At 37.1% G+C, this 21296-nt stretch overlaps 1 protein-coding gene across 8 annotated transcripts in view; it reads left to right on the forward strand.

Annotated features, from left to right (window-relative positions):
• TRIM37 (tripartite motif containing 37) overlaps window positions 1–21296 on the forward strand; it is a 146663-nt gene that overhangs the window by 101557 nt on the left and 23810 nt on the right. For 4 of the 8 annotated variants that reach the window (XM_086686825.1, XM_086686824.1, XM_086686829.1 and 1 more), the window contains 3 exons: window positions 14635–14763; window positions 15119–15308; window positions 17526–17665. In XM_086686825.1, coding sequence (XP_086542951.1) covers window positions 14635–14763; window positions 15119–15308; window positions 17526–17665 — 459 coding nt within the window. The remainder of the gene's footprint in view (window positions 1–14634; window positions 14764–15118; window positions 15309–17525; window positions 17666–21296) is intronic. The other 4 variants (XM_025918370.2, XM_086686830.1, XM_086686827.1 and 1 more) reach the window with 3 other exon arrangements.

Genomic DNA, 21296 nt, shown 5'->3' on the forward strand with positions numbered 1-21296 from the left:
GAGTTACTGCAGTGGAGAAGTGGACTTGCTCATTTTCTAGCAGCCCTTCTTGACTGGGGTTCCTATCTTTCTTAATTCTCCGAAGGGTGGTACATAACTATTACTATTCTAGATACATAGGAGAGAAATTAGTTCATTACATACAATGGATATTTTAGACCAAGAAGACTCTGTTCTCCACTCACAACCCTGGTGTGGAAAGGCTGGATAGTTTGTAGGGAAAGAAAAAAAAACTAAGAATGATATTTAAGTTTTTGTCCTAAGCAACTTAGTGACTGATGCTATCATTAATTTAGGAAATAAGGAAAAAGCTGGTGTAGGAGTTGGGGGAGGTGGTGGCAGGAAATTTGGAATTCTTGTTTAAACATTCTAGGTTTAATGGGGTACCTGGGTGGCTCAGTTGGTTAAGTGCCTGACTCTTGATTTTGGCTCAGGTCTTGATCTCATAGTGATAATATCAAGCCACACAATGGACTCCACTCTGGACATGGAGTCTGCTTGGGGTTTTCTCTCTCTTTCTCCCTCTCTCTCTACACCTCTCCCCTACTCACTCTCTCCCACTTACCTCCCACACGTACTCTGTCTCTCTCTCAAAAAAACCCAAAAAAACAAAACTAAACTTGTTAGGATTGAGATGTCTATTGGTTATCCTAGTATAATGTCTTGTAGGTAGATGGATGGTAAATAAGTATGAAGCTTATGAGGTCAAAGCTGGATATAAACAGTTAGGCGTCAACAGTGGCAGATATTGTTTAAAGTCAGGGAGTGAATTAGATCAAGTATGGAAGGAGTTTAAATGGCAAAGAGAAATTTTGGCTCTGGGGCACTTTAACATTTAAAGACATGATAATGAAGGGTGTCCAATAAAGGAAATTGAGAAGCAAAAGAAGTGGGAGTGGTTATACCATTGAGAGGTGTCAAGTTGAAGTGTGGGTGGCCCTTTTTAGAACCATTCCCATTGAGGAGTGTAGCAGGGTAGATCTAGTGAGAAACTGAAGCATTATTGCACAGCTTCTTCAAGAAGTTGCATAATGAATCAGGTTGTATCTGGAAGGGGTGTGAAGTCAAGAAAGAGTTTTCTGTTATCTGTCTGTGTTTTCACTTTCTAAGCCTATATGCTTTTTTTTTATACCTGTTTCTTTTTTACTGTGGTAAAATGTACATAACATAGGGGCGCCTGGGTGGCGCAGTCGGTTAAGCGTCCGACTTCAGCCAGGTCACGATCTCGCGGTCCGTGAGTTCGAGCCCCGCGTCAGGCTCTGGGCTGATGGCTCGGAGCCTGGAGCCTGTTTCCGATTCTGTGTCTCCCTCTCTCTCTGCCCCTCCTCCGTTCATGCTCTGTCTCTCTCTGTCCCAAAAATAAATAAACGTTGAAAAAAAAATTAAAAAAAAAATGTACATAACATAAAATTTACCATTTTAGCTATTTTTAAGTGTATAGTTCAGTAGCATTAAGTCCTTTCATACTGTTGTACAACCATCACCACTGTCCATTCACAGAACTTTTTTCATCTAGTAAAACTGAAACATTGTACCAATTAAATAATAACTCCCCATTTCCATCACCCACCCAACCCCTAGCAACCACCATTCCATTTCCTGTTTCTATGAACTTGACTATTTTAGATATCTCATATAAGTGGAACTCATACAGTATTTGTCTTTTTGTGTCTGGCTTATTTCACTTTCACATAATGTCTTCAGGGTTCATCTATATTATATCATGTGTCAGAATGTCATTCCTTTTTAAGCCTGGAAAAAAATGTTGGATTGTGTATATGTATATATATATATATATATATATATATATATATATATATATATATATACCACATTTCATTTATCCATTCATCCTCTGATGGACAGGGGTTGACACCTACTTTTTGGCTGTTTCAAATAATGCAACTCTGAGGATGGGTGTTCATCTCTTCAAGACCCTGCTTTCTATTTTTCTGGACATATATACCCAAAAGTAGAATTGCTGGATCATATGGTAATTTGCTTTTTAATTTTTTGAGGAACTGCCATAGTGTTTTCCATAGAGGTTGCACCATTTTACATTCCTACCTAATAAACAGTGCACAAGCATTCTAGTTTGTTCACATCTTCCCCATCATTTACTGTTTTCTGTTTTTTGTTTTGTTTTTGATAATAGCCATATTAATGGGTGTGAAATGGTATCTTGTTGTCTTACTGTGCTTTTGATTCACATTTATTAGTGATGTTGAACATTTTTAAAAGTGTTTATTAGCCATTTATATATTTTTTCATTTCATTAAAGAAATGTCTGTTCAGATCCTTTGCCCATTTTTGAAATGAGTTTTTGTTTGGGGGGGGGGTGTTGTTTTTTTAAAGATTTTATTTTTAAGTAATCTCTATACCTAATGTGGGGCTCAAACTTAAAACCTGAGATCAAGAGTTGCATGCTTTACCAGCTGAGCCAGCCAGGCACCCTGGGTTGGCTTTTTAGTTTTGAGTTTCAAGAGTTCTCTGTATTCTGGATATTAATCTCTGATCCCATAATATAATTTGCAAATATTTTTTCCTAAACTGTGGGTTCCCTTTTCACTTTGTTGATGGTATCCTTTGACAGTAAAAGTTTTTAATTTTGCTCAAGTCCAATTTATCTTTTTCTTTCTCTTTTGTTGCCTGTGCTTTGGTGTCATATTTCAAAAAAGCATTGCAGAAAAGAAAAAAAGCATTGCTGAACCTGATGTTAAGCTTTCCCCTATGTTTTCTTGTAAGAGTTTTGTAGTTTTAGATCTTACATTTATAAATGTCTTTGATCTATTGTTAATTAATTTTGTATATGGTATTAGGTAAGGGTCCAAATGTATCAGCTTTCCTAGCACCATTTGCTGAAAAGATTTTCATCTCATCACTGAGTGATGTTGATACCCTTGTTGAAAATCATTAGAGGGGCACTGGCTGGCTCAGTCAATAAAGCATGTGATTCTTTTTTTTTTTTTTTTAATGTTTATTTATTTTTGAGAGAGAGACAGTGTGAGCGGGAGAAGGGCAAAGAGAGAGAGATAGAGACACAGAATCTGAAGCAGGCTCCAGACTCCGAGCTGTCAACACAGAGCCTGAAGCGGGGCTCGAACCCATGAACCATGAGATCATGACCTAAGCCGAAGTTGGATGCTCAACCGGCTGAGCCACCTAGTCCCCCCACCCCTTTCTGTTTTTTTATTAAAAAAAATTTTTTTTATGTTTATTTTTGAGAGAGAGAGAGAGCATGAGTGGGGAGGAGCAGAGAGAGAGGGAGACACAGAATCCAAAGCAGGCTCCAGGCTCTGAGCGGTCAGCACAGAGCCCGACATAGGGCTCAAACTCACAAACTGGGAGATTATGACATGAGCCAAAGTTGGATGCTTAGCCAACTGAGCCACCCAGATGCCCCAGTAGAGCATGTGATTCTTGATCTCAGGTTTTAAGTTTGAGCCCCACATTGGGTGCAGAGATTACATTAAAAAAAAAGAAAGACAAAATCATTTGACCATATATGTGAGCATTTATTTCTGGGCTATGTGTGTGTTTATTAAAATGGGGTATATTAATGCTAGATACTGATGGCAGTAATCCAGTAGAGATGAGTAGGAGAGAGGATGATTGCCAAATGCATAGAATTCTCCTAAAATAATCATGACAGTTCAATAGAAAAAGGATTGTAAAAGGGGGCATCTGGGTGGCTCAGTTGGTTAAGCATCTAGCTTCAGTTCAGGTCATGATCTCACAGTTTGTGGGTTTGAGCCCCACATTGGGCTCTGTGCTGACAGCTTGGAGCCTAGAGGCTGTGTCTCCCTCTCTCTCTGCCCTCCCCTGCTTTCACTGTCTCAGTCTCTCTCAAAAAATAAATAAAAACATTAAAAAACTAAAAAAAATTATCTTGAAAAATGAGTAAAAGTCATGATTAGGCTGTAACATAAGAAAAAATACAAATGGACACTATACATCTCAACGGATACTCAGTCTCATCTAGTTGTCGAGGAAATGACAATCTAAAACCAACAGAAGAAATAATGCTTTTTGGATAGAGTTTTGCAAAAAGTTTTTGTTATATTTTTGCAAATACTTCCCTCCTGTTGTCACTGTTTTGTCTTTTTCTGCTAAACAAAAGTTTTACATTTTTAATTTTAGGTCTATTAATAGTATTTATGGGTTTGGGGCTTAATGTTTTTATTTGGAAGGCCTTTTCAACTCCAGGTTTATAAAAATGACCCTTGTTTTCTTATGGTGTTTTTTTTTTAACTTTTCAATGTTTGTATCATTATAACAAATATAATTTGTTTTTCATGATGATGTGTGAGGTAAGTTCATTGATTCCCCTCAAAAAAACCATGTTTTTTGAAGAATCTAGTTCATCCAATAATATTTAGTGCATCCTTTATTAACAGACCCAAATTCCCATATTTGCATGATTCTGTTTTTAAATTCATTCATAGGGGTTGAGTCATATGAAATTGCCAACATGCAACTGTTTTTGACCTGCAAGAACAGCAGTTTGATATTGTTCAACTGAATATTTGTTGTGTTATTAACTACTGTAGTTTCACAGTTTGTAGTACAGTAATTATTTGCCTTCATTTTGGTTTTGTTTTCAAAATATTCTTGATGGTTCTTGCACATTTACTTTTCCAGAAAAAGATTTTGACTGAAATTGCATTATTTCGTGCATTTAATAACACTTAATTTGGAAAATTGACATCTTTTCAGTTTTAAAACATTAACATCTGGGAATGTGGTATTTCTCCTATTTATTTTGGTCATTTCATAGTTTTAGTTTTCTTCGTGTAAGTTCTGTATCTGTCTTGTTATATTTATTTCCAGATAGGTTATAACTTAGGTTGCTATTGGTAATGGAATCTCTTTCCCCTCCATAATCTTTTCTAATTATTTGTCATAGTAGGAGGACTATTGTTTTTACTTGTTTGTCTTGTATTTAGCCCACTTAGTGAAAATTTTAAAGCCGTAAGGTTTGCAGTCAGTTATCTAGAATTTTTAAGTAGATGATTGTATTATCAGCAAATAATCAGTTTATTCCTTTATTGCTTATTTACTTTTCATTTTGCACCATCTAGGTAGGCTAGGACCTCAAAACTATGTTAACTAATAGCAGTAGTAGAAATTTTTATTATGTTTTGAATTCTGTTTAGAAATTCCTTTCATTTTTTACTCAAGTACAAACTTTGCTATTTGTTTTAATAAGTAGTTTTTACTAAATTAAAAGACATCCTTCAGGGTTGCCTGGATGGCTCAGTTGGTTGAACACCCAGCTCTTGACTGCAGCCCAGGTCATAAGCTCACGGGTTCATGGGATCAGGCCTGCATCAGGCTCTGCACTGACTTGCTTGGGATTCTGTCTCCCCACTTCTCTCTGCTCCTCCCTTGCTTGTGCTCACTCCCTCTCTCTCAAAATAAATAAACTTTTTTTTTTTTTTAAAGATACATCTGGGCACCTAGATGGGTCAGTCAGTTTAGCTTCTGACTTCGGCTCAGGTCATGATCTCATGGTGCATGAGTTTGAGCCCTGTGTTGGGCTTTGTGCTGACAACTCAGAGCCTGGAGCCTGCTTCACATTCTGTGTCTCCCTTTCTCTGCCCCTCCCCTGCTCACATTCTGTCTCTCTCTCTCTCAAAAATAAATAAGCATTAAAAAAATTTTTGTAAATGATACATCCTTCTATTGTTAATAATTACTATGTACAGTAAGTACCACTGTTTACTATGTGCTGGATATCATTCATAAGTCACATCCCAACAGCAACTCTGAGGCAAGTTGTTTTTATCCTCAATTTACAGATAGATAAACAGAGGCACAGGGCATTAAACAGTATTGTCAGAATTTCAGTGGTAATTGGCAGAGCAAAGAGCTTAAACCTCAGAGACTATGACTTTGACCATTATACCAAACTACCTCTTTTTCTCCTTACTAAGAGGTTGTTTTTTGTTTATGAAGAAGTTGTATAGAATTATGCTTTTTTGGGCATCTGGCAAAATGATCATACTGTTTTTCCCATTACTTTGTTAACTTAGAGAATTACATTCTGTATCTAATGTTGACCATTCTTGAAATAGTAGATGAATCCTACTAGGTTTTGGTTATTTGTAATTGTTCTTAATATACTGAATATCGATATTCAGTTCACTAATATTTTACTTAGGATTCTTGACTATGGTAGCCATAAGTAAAATCGAGTTGTATTTTTGTTACATTATCCTTAACCAATTTGAATTCCAGTTTTATGCCACTGAAGAAATTCAGAAGCTTTTGTCCTTTTCTGTTCTGTGAAATTGTTAAAATAACATCTTATCTGCTCCTTAAAAGTTTAATGAAACTCATTCATAAAACCATTTAGTAGTTCTTTCAGGGAAACAACTTTAAGAGCCTTTTTAATTTCTCTGTATTTATTGGTCTCATATTTCTCCTTCTTAAACCAGTTTCCATAATTAATTTTCCTAGAAAATTACTCATTTTATTAAATACTTAAATTTGTTGGTATATTTCACTTATTCTGATCTCTTAAATTGTAAAGAGTCCTCTGAATACAGGGTGTTAACTTTTTCACTTATATGTGTTTCCTTATTTTGTCCTTTGATTTGACTTGCTAGAGATTTGTCCATTTTATTTGTCTCTTCAAAGCCCTAGTTCTGGGGTTTCTGTGTGGCTTAGTCAGTTAAGCATCTGACTCTTGATCTTGGCTCAGGACATGATCTCACAGTTGTGAGTTTGAGCCCTGAACCCTGCTTTGGGCTCCACACTGGGAGTGGAGCCTGCTTAAGATTCTCTCTCCCTCTCAGAAAAGACAAAACAAAACAAAAAAGACCAAAAGCAACAAAGACTAGAAAGGACCAGAGAACACACCAAAAACTCCCAACTCTACAGGCAACACAATGGCAATAAATTTGTATCTTTCAGTACTCACTCTATATGTCAATGGACTAAACGTTCCAATCAAAAGACATAGGGTGTCAGAATGGATAAGAAGACAAGATCCACCTGTATGCTGTTTACAAGAGACCCATTTTAGACCTAAAGACATCTTCAGATTGAAAGTAAGGGGACAGAGAACCATCTATCATGCTAATGGTCGTCAAAAGAAAGCTGGAGTAGCCATACTTGTATCAGATGATCTAGATTTTAAAATTAAGACTGTGATAAGAGATAAAGAAGGGCATTATATCATAATTAAGGGGTCTATACACTAAGAAGATCTAACAGTTTTAAACATTTATGCCTCCAAGGTGGGAGCACCCAAATATATAAATCAATTAATCACAAACATAAAGAAACTCATTGATAATAATACCATAATAGTAGGAGACTTCAACACCCCACTTACAGCAGCGGACAGATCATCTAAGCAGAAAATCAACAAGGAAACAATGGTTTTGAGTGACACACTGGACTGGATGGACTTAACAGATATGTTCAGAATATTTCATTCTAAAGCAGCAGAATACACATTCTTCTCGAGTGCACATGGAACATTCTCCAGAATAGATCGCATATTGGGACACAAATCAGCCCTCAGTAAGTACAAAAAAATCAAGATCATACTGTTCAGATCACAACACTGTGAAACTCAAAATCAGCTATAAGAAAAAAATTGGAAAGACAATACTTGGAGATTAACGAACCTCCTACTAAAGAATGAATGGGTTAACCAAGAAGTTAAAGAGGAGATTGAAAAGTACATGGAAGCCAATGAAAATGATAACACCATAGCCCAAAACCTCTGGGATGCAACAAAGGTAGTCATAAGAGGGAAGTATATAGCAATCCAGGCCTTCCTAAAGAAGGGAGAAAGGTCTCAGATATATAACCTAACCTAACACCTTAAAGAGCTGCAAAAAGAATAGCAAGTAAAACCCTAAAACAGCAGAAGACAGGAAATAATACAGATTACAGCAGAAATCAATGCTTTCGAAATTAAAAACAAACAAACAAACAAAAAACCAGATCAATGAAACCAGGAGCTGATTCTTTGAAAGAATTAACAAAATTGATAAACCCTTAGCCAGTTTGATCAAAAAGAAAAGGGAAAGGACCCAAATAAATAAAATCAAGAATGAAAGCGGAGAGATCACAGCCAGCACTGCAGAAATACAAACAATAAGAATATAATGAACAATTACATGCCAATAAATTAGGCAGTCTGGATGAAATGGACAAATTCCTAGAAACATATGAAGTACCAAAACTGAAACAGGAAGAAATAGAAAATTTGAACAGACCCATAACCAGTAAAGAAATTGAATTAGTAATCAAAACTCTTCCAGAAAATAAGAGTCCAGGGCCGGATGGCTTTCCAGGGGAATTCTACCAAATATTTAAAGAAGAGTTATACCTATCCTTTTGAAGCTGTTCCAAAAAATAGAAATGGGAAGAAAACTTGCAAACTCATTCTATAAGGCCAACATTATGTTGATTCCAAAACCAGATCCCACTAAAAAGAACTACAGAAGAACTACAGACCCAATTTTTCTGATGAACATGGATGCAAAATCCTCAACAAGATACTAGCCAACCGGATCCAACTGTACATTAAAAGAATTATTCACCACAATCAAGTGGGATTTATACCTGGGGTGTAGGGCTGGTTCAGTATCCGCAAAACAATCAATGTGATACATTACGTAAATAAAAGAAAGAATAAGAACCACATGATCCTCTCAATAGATGCAGAGAAGGCATTTGACAAAATACAGTATCCTTTCTTGATAAAAACCTCCAAGAAAGTACAGATAAAAGGGTCATACTTCAAGATCATAAAACCCATATATGAAACACCCACTGCTAATATCATCCTCAATGGGGAAAAACTGAGACTTTCCCCCTATGGCCAGGAACACAACAAGGATGTCCACTCTCACCACTACTATTCACAGTATTGGAAGTCCTAACTCCAGCAGTCTGACCACACAAAGAAATAAAAGGCATATAAATCAGCAAGGAGGAAGTCAAACTTTCACTCTTCACAGACATTATATGGAAAATTCAAAAGATTCCACCAAAAAACTGCTAGAACTGATCCATGAATTTAGCAAAGTCGCAGGATATAAAATCAGCGCACAGAAATCAGTTGAATTTATAATCACCAATATGGAGAAGCAGCAGAAAGAGAAATCAAAGAATTGATCCCATTTACAATTGCACCAAAACCCATAAAATACCTAGGAATAAACCTAACCAAAGAGGTGAAAAATCTATACACTAAAAAAACATAAAAACCTAAGAAAGAAATTGAAGATGACACATAAAAAATTGAAAAATATTCCCTGCTCATGGATTAGAATATAAATATTGTTAAGATGTCAATACTACACAAAGCAATCTACATGTTTAATGCAATCCTTATCAAAATAACACAACATGCTTCACAGAGCTAGAACAAACAATCGTAAAATTTGTATGGAACCAGAAAAGACTCCAAATAGCCAAAGCAATCCTGAAAAAGAAAACCAAAGCTGGAGGCATCATAATTCCAGACTTCAAGATGTATTAAAAAGCTGTAATCATCAAGACCGTATGGTACTGGCACAAAAACAGACACATAGATCAGTGGAACAGACTAAGGAATCCAGAAATGGACTCCCAAATGTATGGCCAGCTAATCTTTGACAAAGCAGGAAAGAATATCCAATGGAATAAAGACAATTTCTTCAGCAAATGGTGTTGGGAAAACTGGGCAACGACATGCAGAAAAATGACCCTGGACCACTTTCTTACACCACACACAAAAATAAACTCAAAATGGATGAAAGACTTAAACGCTAGACAGAAAGCCATCAAAATCCTGGAGGAGAAGACAGGCAATAACCTCTCTGACCTCAGCCAGAGAATCTTCTTACTCAACATGTCTCTGGAAGCAAGGGAAACAAATACAAAAATGAACTACTGGGACCACCTCATCAAGATAAAAAGCTTCTGCACAGCAAAGGAAACAGTCAGCAAAACTAAAAGGCAGCTGACAGAATAGGAGAAGATGTTTGCATATGACATATCAGATAAAGGATTAGTATCCAAAAATCTATAAAGAACTTACCAAACTCAACACCCCCAAAAAAAATCCAATGAAGAAATGGGCAAAAGACATGAATAGAAACTTTTCCAAAGAAAACACCAAGATGGCTAACAGACACATGAAAAGATGCTCACAGCACCACTCACCATCAGGGAAATACAAATCAAAACCACAATTAGATACCACTTCACACCTGTCAGAATGGCCAAAATTAACAACTTGGGCAATAACAGATGTTGGTGAGGATGTGGAGAAAGAGGCACCCTTTTGAACTGCTGGTGGGAATGCAAACTGGTGCAGCCACAGTATGGAGGTTCCTCAAAAAAATTAAAAATAGAACTGCCCTACAACCCAGCAATTGCACTACTAGGTATTTATCCAGGGGATACAGGTGTGCTGTTTTGAAGGGGCACATGCACCCCAATGTTTATAGCAGCACTAGCGACAATAGCCAAAGTATGGAAAGAGCCCAAATGTCCACCAATGGATGAATGGATAAAGAAGATACGGTGTGTATACACACACACACACACACACACACACACACACACAGACACACACACACACATATACATACACACACACACACACACACACACGATGGAGTATTATTTGGCAGTCAAGAAGAATGAAATCCTGCCATTTGCAACAATGTGGATGGAAATAGAGTGTATTATGTTAAGCAAAATTAAAGAAAGACAAATATATGACTTCTCTCGTGTGGAATTTAAGATACAAAACAGGGGCGCCTGGGTGGCGCAGTCGGTTAAGCGTCCGACTTCAGCCAGGTCACGATCTCGCGGTCCGTGAGTTCGAGCCCCGCGTCAGGCTCTGGGCTGATGGCTCGGAGCCTGGAGCCTGTTTCTGATTCTGTGTCTCCCTCTCTCTCTGCCCCTCCCCCATTCATGCTCTGTCTCTCTCTGTCCCAAAAATAAATAAAAAAATTTATTGAAAAAAAAAAATTTAAGATACAAAACAGATGAACATAAGGGAAGGGAAGCAAAAATAATATAAAAACAGGGAGGGGGACAAAACACAAGAGACTCTTAAATACAGAGAACAAACAGGGTTGCTGGAGGGGTTTTGGGTGGGGAGGGATGGGCTAAATGGGCAAGGGACATTAAGGAAGACACCTGCTGGGATGAGCACTGGGTGTTTTATGTAGAGGATGAATCACTGGGTCCTACTCTTGAAATCATTATTGCATTATATCCTGACTAATTTGGATGTAAATTAAAAAAAAAAAATTCCCTCTCTCTGCCCCTCCCGCACTGGCACAGTCTCTTATTAAAAAAAAAAAAAAAAAAGGCCTAGTTCTTAGATTGATTTCATCTGTTATCTTCTGCCTTTTTATTACATTAAATTCTACCTTTGTTTCTATTAATGCATTAATATAATGCATTATTGGTTAAGGATCACATTATAATTTATATATACATTGTAGAGGAAAAATTTGTCTTAATATTTTCTCACATCTTCTTCAAGTGTACAATTCAACAGTTTTTAATATAGACACAAGGTTGTGTGATGATCACCATTATCTAGAACACTGTCTAGAACATTTCATCACCTTTCTCCCCAAAAACTCCATTCCCGTGAACAGTCACTCTATTTTTCCCTCTCACTGAACCCTGGTAACCTCTAGTATATTTTCTCTGCATGGTTTTACTTCTTCTGGAGTTTCACGTAAATAGAATCATATAATATGAGGCCTTTTGTGTCTGGCTTCTTTCACTTAGCATAACATTTTCAAGGGTCATCAGTGTTGTAGCATGTATTATTTCATTCCTTTTTATTGCTGAATCACAACTTCATTGTATGTGTACTGTTTTGTTTACCTACTTATCAGTTGATAGGCATCATGTAATGTTTTTCTACTTTTTGGCTCTTATGAATAATAGTCCTATGAACCTTCATGAACATGTTTTTGTGTGGGCATATGTATTTTTATTTATCTTGCATATATGCTTAGGAGTAGAATTGGGTTATACGGGAACTTTTTGAGGCATTACCTTAACTGTTTCCAAAGCAGCTGCACCATTTTAAATTCCCATTCAGTTTCTAATTGGAACCCAGTTGAAGGTTCCAATTTCTCCATCCTTGCCAACTGTTGTTATTGTCCATGTTTTTCTTTCTTTCTTTTCTTTTCTTTTCTTTTCTTTCTTTCTTTCTTTCTTTCTTTCTTTCTTTCTTTCTTTCTTTGCCTTTGTCCAGTGTATTGTCAAAAATTAATTGACTATAAATATAAGGGTTTATTTCTGGACTCTCAATTCTGTTCCAATGATCTATATTTCTGTCTTTACACCAGTATACCATACAGTTTGGGTTAATGTAATTTTACAGCAAGTTTTGAAATCAGAAGTGTGAATACTCCATTCAAGATGTTTTTGGGTATTCTGGATTTTTCATATGAATTTAGAATCAGCACACCAATTTGTGCAATGAGAAAGAAAGACTGGTGATAGGTATTAAAGAGGGTGCTTTTTGGGATGAGCACTGGATATTATATGTAAGAGATGAATCACTGGGTTCTACTCCTGAAGCCAAGACTGCACTCTGTGTTAACTAACTTGAATTTAAATTGAAAAAACAACTAAATTGAATTTAAATTGTATAACCCCAAAGGAGAAGGAGAAGAAAAAAGACCATTGGAATTTTTATAAGGATTGTGTTAAACTTGTAGATCAATTTTGGAAGTGTTGCTGTGTTAACAACATTAAGTCTTCCCATCAATGAACACAGTATTTTTCCCATCTTTCTTTTTTAAAAAATTTTTTTTTCTTTTTTAAATTTTACCTCCAAATTAGTTAGCATATAGTGCAACAATGATTTCAGGAGTAGATTCCTTAGTGCCCCTTATCCATTTAGCCCATCCCCCTCCCACAATCCCTCCAGTAACCCTCAGTTTGTTCTCCATATTTATGAGTCTCTTCTGTTTTGTCCCCCTCCCTGTTTTTATATTAGTTTTGTTTCCCTTCCCTTATGTTCATCTGTTTTGTCTCTTAAAGTCCTCATATGAATGACGTCATATGATTTTTGTCTTTCTCTGACTAATTTCACTTAGCATAATACCCTCCAGTTCCATCCACGTAGTTGCAAATAGCAAGATTTCATTCTTTTTGATTGCTGAATAATACTCCATTATATATATATACACCACATTTTCTTTATTCATCCATCGATGGACATTTGGGCTCTTACCATACTTTGGCTATTGTTGATAGTGCTGCTATAAACATGGGGGTGCATGTGTCCCTTTGAAACAGCACACCTGTATCCTGTGGATAAATGCCTAGTAGTACGATTGCTGGGTCATAGGGTAGTTCTATTTTTAGTTTTTTGAGGAACCTTCATACTGTTTTCCAGAGTGGCTGCACCAGCTTGCATTCCCACCATCTTTATTTATTTTTTTTTTAATTTTCTTCCTTTATTTATTTTGAGAGAGAGAGAGAGTGCAAGCAGGGGAGGGGCAAAGAGAGAGGGAGAGAGAGAATCTGAAGCAGGCTCTGCACCATCAGCACAGAGCCTGACATAGGGCTCAGTCCCACAAACCGCGAGATATGACCTGAACCCAAATCAAGAGTCAGATGCTTAACCAACTGAACCACCCAGGTGCCCCTGATTCAGTAAGATGCAAATTTTTCCATCTTTTTTGTCTCTTAACAGTGTTTGATAGTTTCCAGTGTACGAGTCTTAATGTTTATTAAATTTTTTTCCTAAGTATTTTATTCTGTTTGATGCTATTGTAAATAAAACTGTTTACTTAATTTCATTCTTGGGTTGTTCTTTGCTGATCTATAAAAAGACAATCAGTTTTTGGTCTTACATTCTGCTACCTTGCTGATCTCGTTTATTACCTTTAAATGCATGTCTTCTGCTTACTCTTTATTTTTATTCTTCTTCTAGTTTTTTGAGTGCATATTAGGTCACTTAGTTTCATTTTTTCCTAATTCATTATAAGGCTATATACATTTTCCCCAATTATTGTCTTAGCCACAAACATCTTGAAATATTTGTTGTTCATTTTTACTTCATTGATTTTCTTTTTAATCCAATAATTTACAATTTTCAAGTGTTTGGAGGGTTATCTTTTTTTTTTTAAAGAGTTTTTTTTTTCAACGTTTTTTATTTATTTTTGGGACAGAGACAGACAGAGCATGAACGGGGGAGGGGCAGAGAGAGAGGGAGACACAGAGTCGGAAACAGGCTCCAGGCTCCGAGCCATCAGCCCAGAGCCTGACGCGGGGCTCGAACTCACGGACCACGAGATCGTGACCTGGCTGAAGTCGGATGCTTAACCGACTGCGCCACCCAGGCGCCCCTATCTTTTTGTTGTTAATACTTTGGCATTGAGATTGGAGTTCATATCTGGTAGGATTTTTCTTTTGGAGTTTACTGATATTTTTCTGGTCTTGCTTCATGAATAGCAAAATAGGAATGCTTTTTGCGTATAACCCCAAATAAACCATTTGGGACCACAGTGTCCTGGGTTTTTTGGACACAGTAGATAGAATACCTTCCATAAGATTAGTCTTCCCCTAAGTCCCTGCATAGTGAGTCTTATGCTATTTTACCTTATTCAAAGATATTTTTAAATGTCTTTGCAGCCACAAATAAGAAGAGTAATTCACCCAAGCCAGCTCGGTCCAGTATAGCAGGTAGTCTGTCACTTCGAAGAGCAATAGACTCTGGGGAAAATAGCCGTTCAAAGGGAGACTGTCAAACTCTGTCTGAAGGTAAATTTGGAGAGTTCAGAATGTAATTTCAGTGTGTAGATATTTGTTATTTGAAATTGATGTTATGGTATAGGTAGATTTATATGTTTAAAGGCACCAGCAGTGCTGAAACTTGATTTGAAAGTTCTTGATCTCCCAAAAACAGACCCGTCAGTAATAAAATGCAATCATTAGACTCATATTCTGGACTCCTTAATTTTAAATACCTGGCATCAAAAAAAACCTGGGATATGTCTTTAAATTGGCTTTGAGTCTGCCGGCAGTTTAAAAATGTGTATGTAGTGAGACATTCTAAAGTGGAAACTAGAGAACTTTTGTTTGCCTTCTTTCAGAGTATCCCATTTCTTTTCTGTAGGTTCCCCAGGAAGCTCTCAGTCTGGGAGCAGGCATAGTTCTCCCCGAGCCTTAACACATGGCAGTATCGGTGATATTCTGCCCAAATCCGAAGACCGGCAGTGTCAAGCTTTGGATTCAGATGCTGTTGTGGTTGCAGTTTTCAGTGGTTTACCTGCTGTTGAGAAAAGGAGGAAAATGGTCACCTTGGGGTAAGTTCTTTTGTTTATGTAGTGGAATAATTGCCAATAGCTTTATTCAATAGCACTTCTTAAGTCTATATCATGATGAATAAAATAAATTTCTACTTCGTTAATTTTTTAGCAGATATAAAGTTTATTTGTTGTATTAAAATCTAAAGTACCAGAGACCCTACTTTCTTTTCTTAGTGGAATGAAATGAGATGTTATTAGAAGTTCTGTTATGTTAGAAATCACTGAAGTTAAGAGAATAATATTGTGTAACCTTGTGTGAATTCTGCCTTGTGAGTTTTTGTTGTGTGTGTCAGCTCTTTAAAAATTTATTTTACTTTATTTTTTTATTTTTTTATTTTTTCTATCTGCTCCACATTTTTTTTAATTAAAAAAAATTTTTTTTAACCTTTATTTATTATTGACAGACAGACACAGAGCATGAGCAGGGGAGGGGCAGAGAGAGGGGGAGACACAGAATCCGAAGCGGGGCTCGAACTCACAAACTGTGAGATCATAACCTGGGCCAAAGTCGGTCGCTTAACCAACTGAGCCATCCAGGCGCCCCTGCTCCACATTTTTTAAGACACTTGTGCTAGGCTACATTATGTCATAGATCTTCTATGCATGTTTTGTACAGAACAAAGCAATTCTAGCGTTTTTATTTTTAACACTGCTTTTGTACTTTCACTTTTTTTCTCTTCTCTTATGAAAATGTCTGCAAAACTCATAGTTGGAATTTCTCAAAAGGATATACTATCTGGTAGTCATCACCTTTATCTCTCACCCGGGAAACAAAAACTCACATCCCAGCCACGTCAATTAAACTTTTACCAATTAAAAAGATTAAGTGATTATGGGATATATTGTCTGTGAACGTGCTAGACGAGCCCTTAATACCCATCTGCTGATCTATTTTATGGATATTAAATATATTTCTAAATTTAAACAATGGAATAGTTCTACCTTGGAGACTTTGAAAATGATTTTGAATTAGAGAGAGAATAACATCCCTTAAATTTACTTAATTTTATATAGTTTTAAGGTCTGGATAATTACCAAATGTAAAGAAGAGTTGGTGTGATTTAGTTTTCTGATTTAGCTCCAGTTTAAGCAGTGGAAAGGTGTTATAATTATTAGATGTTATCTTGTCCTCCCCATTACCTAGCCTGATTTTATACGTATTCCATATTCACGTTGCAGCTACAACCAGCTTTTATATTTTGTTTGTTATGGAGATATTTATATCTGCCTTTAGTCATAACAATTAAATATTTATGAATGTAGACTTTTTTCTAGACTGTAAAATCCTTTATAAATATCTGCAGCCCTTAGCTTTAAAATTTTTTTTTTTTCCAACGTTTATTTATTTTTTGGGACAGAGACAGAGCATGAACGGGGGAGGGGCAGAGAGAGAGGGAGACACAGAATCGGAAACAGGCTCCAGGCTGTGAGCCATCAGCCCAGAGCCTGATGCGGGGCTCGAACTCACAGACCGCGAGATCGTGACCTTGCAGCCCTTAGCTTTAACCCTCACTTTACAGTTAATTGTATCACTAGCCTGGCTTATGTGATGTTTTCTAGTTTGTGTCTTTTTTTTCCCTTCCCTAATTTATAGTAGTTTGTAAGCAAAAACTTTAAATACTAATAATAAGTGGTTAAAAATGGAAGTAAGAAAAGAATATTAAGTGAAAATTTCCCCATCTTTGTCTCCCATCTGCTTAGTTTTCCAACCCCCTGCCCACACACTTCCCTGCTGTTTTTAATTTTTTATATATGCTGTGTTTTTTCAGTTCTTATGCATATTTAAGCAACTGTGACTATATAGCTTTTTTAGTACATAAAGCACACCTTATTTTCTCAGTAATATATCTCAAAAGTCTTTCTATATTAGTAAGAACTTATCATTTAGGACTTCTGTTTTTATCTTTTAATCAGAATTATTATTGAGATAATTATATGTTCACATGCAGTTCTAAGAAATAAAACAGAGATCCTATATACACCTTATGTACTTCCCTCTAATGATAATATTTTGCAAAACTGATACAATATCACAACCAGGATATGACATTGATACAGTCCATCATTTTCTAATCTTTTATTGTGAATCTTCTATTGGATTTTTTAAAAAATAAAGCACTAGTGCCATATACCCTACTTAGTTTCATGCTCAGTTTCAGGACAAGAAGAAAATGTAGATTATTGTATCGCTGACTAGTTACACAAAAATATCAGGTTGTTTTCTCCCTCTTTGAGGGCTACTGCTAAAGGTGGTCGTCTGGAAGGAATGCAGATGACTGATTTGGAAAATAATTCTGAAACTGGGGAATTACAGCCTGTCCTACCTGAAGGAGCTTCAGCTGCACCTGAGGAAGGTATGGAATGATAAAGTCATAATTAGGTGGAAGGTGAGAATAATGATCTTTTTTTGGTGTTGGTGTTGGGGGGTAGTTAAGTTATTGAGACATTGCTATCCAACATGGTTGATCTGAATACAGCATTTATTGTGCCACTGAATTTAATTTACTAGGACATCGAGCACACAGGAAGGCAAAATGGATAATTGGGTACATAAAAGGACACATCTTACTTAGATGGGACATTTGCAGGAGGGTGAGGGGAATCTATAGACAGTTCATCTACTCATTCACATCTCATTCAATTAATGTGTTAAGCCATCTATATGATAGGAATTGAGTTTTCTAGATATGCAAAGGAGATTAGATATGTTCACAGGCTTAGGGGAAGGCATGCACAAAATTATGGATTATTATATATAATATAATGTTAATTGTTAAGTACTTTGTCGGGTCCTTCCTTCCTTCCTTCCTTCCTTCCTTCCTTCCTTCCTTCCTTCCTTCCTTCCTTTTGTTTTTTGAGAGAGAGAGAGAAAGCATCTAAGCGAGAGAGGGGGGCAAAGGTAGAGGAAGAGAGAATCTCAGGCAGGCTCCACGCTTAGCACAGAGCCTGGTGTGACACTCAATCCCATGACCCTGGGATCATGACTAGAGCTGAAATCAAGAGTTGGATACTCAACTGACTGAGCCACCCAGGCGCCCCAGTACTTTGTCTTTTAAAGACAGTCTTAAAAAAAGAAGGGGTACCTGGGTGGCTCAGTTGGTTAAGTGCACGACTCTTGATCTCGGCTCAAGTCATGACCTTCACAGTTCATCGGATCAAGCCCTGTGTTGGTCTCTGTGCTGAGTGTGGAGCCTGCTTGAGATCCTTTCTCCCTCTCCCCCACTTGCTCACTCTCTCATAAAAAGTAAAATAAAATAAACTTAAAAAATAATAAAAGGCAGTCTTGATTAAATGTTTGTATTCCAAATTAACCATTTAAAAACTCCTTTGGGGCTTTTGAGTGGCTCAGTTGATTGAGCCTTTGACTCTTGGTTTTGGCTTAGGTCATGATCCCAGGGTTGTGGGATTGAGCCCCACATTGGCCTCAATCAAATCAATCAATCTCTCTCTCTCTCTCTCTCTCTCTCTCTCTCTCTCTCTCTCTCTCCCTCTCTCCCTCCCTCTCCCTCCCTCCCTCCCTCCTCTCTCAAAATAAGTAAATAAAAATTAAAAATCTTAAAAAAAAATCCATTATGGTAACTGATTTCAACTCTGCCAATTCATTCTCAGTTACATTACTAGTATTCTTCTACATGTTCTTCCAGGTTCATTATTCTTTATTTAAAAGCATAGAAGACATTTTGTAATTTTGAGTAACAGAAGGTGTTCTGTGTGTTTTTACCATTGCTGTGTCCTTTATATGTCAGCAGAAAAGGATGTCAACTTTGACATTGATTTTTTTCCCCCCATTTCTTACTGAAACTCTGCCGCCTTCCACCTCTGCACTTATTTGAATTTCAATGATTGATGAATTGCTGTAGCATGCAGGTGCCACCATATACCTCTGGCTGCCCTGTGAGAGGGTGTAGGAGTGGTGGCATTTCAGGTTTTTCCCTTTTAGTTGGTGGAGCATAGCATTATTTGTGTTTTGGCAGCAGCATTATTTCAATAGAAGAGACTAAATGAAAAGGATTTTTATTATTTTTTTTCTTTTTATATTAAGTTTATTTATTTTGAGAGATACAAAGGCAGCATGAGTAGGAGAGGGACAGAGAGAGAGGGCAAGAGAGCAGATCCCAAGCAAGCTTTGCATTGCCTGCGCAGAGCCCGATGTGGGGTTCAAACTCATGAAACTGTGAGATCATGACTTGAGTTGAAGCCGAGTTGGACGCTTAACCGACTGAAACACCCAGGCAGCCAAAAAGAATTTTTTTTTAACGTTTATTTATTCTTGAGAGACAGAGCATGAGCATGAGAGGGGCAGAGAGAGAGGGAGACACAGAATCTGAAGCAGGCTCCAGGCTCAGCACAGAGCCTGATGCGGGGCTCGAACCCACAAATGGTGAGATCATGACCTGAGCTGACGTCGAATGCTTAGCCGGCTAAACCACCCAGGCGCCCCAGCCAGGCACCTGAAAAGGATTTTTAAAGTGAAGTATTGATTGTTAAAATGTTAAGAAATAATAATCATTTCTTGAGCTTTTGGCTTGGATCAAGTATAAAAAACATTAAGAAATAAATATTTTGATTAAAAATCTTTATAGAAAGGACCTGTAGGTATTAGCTAGGTACTGTGCATGGATGGATGGATGGATGGATGGATGGATGGATGGATGGATGGATGGTTAGTTTATAAATTGCAGTGACTTAAATTTTTATAGCATGTACTGGAATTATAGGCCCCTTTTATTCATTCAGCATATGAAATTTCTAATTTGCCTATCATACATTTGATGCTGGTGAAAAAGTTATTCTTCCTGAACCTGCTGTTTAGTTCAGGATTTCTTTAACTTGTCACCATCGACATTTCGGGCCAGATGATTCTGTGTTGTAGAGGGTTGCCCTGTGCATTGCAGCATCCTTGGTTTTTAACCATTAGGTGCCAGTAGTACCTCCTCTGACTTACAATAACCAAAAATGTCCCCTGGGAGGCAAAATCGTCCCCAGTTGAGAACCACTGGTTGAGTTGAATGACTCAACTAGGGATGACCACTTTCTAAGAATCACTTGCCAGAGTAGATCATAGTTTCCTATGGGTACAAGGTATAGTTCTCAAGTATGCTGGTGGGTATTGTGTTAGTGGTGGTAGGAGGAGGGCAGGGAGGGCAATTGAAAACTGGTCAGGTGTCAGACCAGTTAATAGCCAAGAAAGAATGACGGGTGCTGTGATAAAAGTATATAGGGAGCTCAAAGAACAGGTGTGTAATAATAAAAACAACATAATATTTACTAAGTCCTCATTATTATTAGAGACTGCTAAAGGCTACCAGATTTACCTTGTTTTTTCAATACATGCCTACATGATAGTTACTTTATTATCTTGATTTTATAGGTGAGTAAGCTCTAGTCTGGAGATGTAACTAAAGGGAGCCAAGATGGCAGAACAGCATGGAAGTTTTTATGTGTGTCTCGCATCCATGAAATAGAGATGTAACTTACCTTACCCAAAGTCACAGAGTTAATAAATGGAAGGGCCAGAATTTGAACCCAGAGCCAGTGCTTTTTAGTAACCTAGTTCACCTTCAGAAAGATGATCCTAAGGGATGAGTACAAGTTAGTCAGGCGAAGACTAGTGAAAGATAGGGCCAGAATGGAGATAGATGACAGAACTTGAAGCATTACATTGTATGTCCTAGTTACAATTCGGAATTTGCACTTTGGGGTCTAAGCAAGAAGTAAGATAATAAAATTATGTTTTAAAATTTCTGTTCTAGGCACATTGTGGGGAATGGATTTGGGGTGGGGAAATGGATATGGAATTAGGGGCAGGAAAACTGGTAAGAAGCAATGTTAAATTAATGTAGGTGCGAAGATGACTTTCACTTAATTTCAGCCTTAAACTCGTAAGTTAACATTACCTTAGCAATTTTTCTATGTAAATAGCTACTTGGCACCAAAAACCCTGAAACTTTTTGACAACAGTTTCATTTCTTATTTAAAGATAAT

The sequence above is a fragment of the Puma concolor genome, chromosome E1 (genome assembly GCF_028749965.1).
Source record: "Puma concolor isolate L17-30 chromosome E1, mPumCon1.1.hap2, whole genome shotgun sequence".
Lineage (NCBI taxonomy): Eukaryota > Metazoa > Chordata > Mammalia > Carnivora > Felidae > Puma > Puma concolor.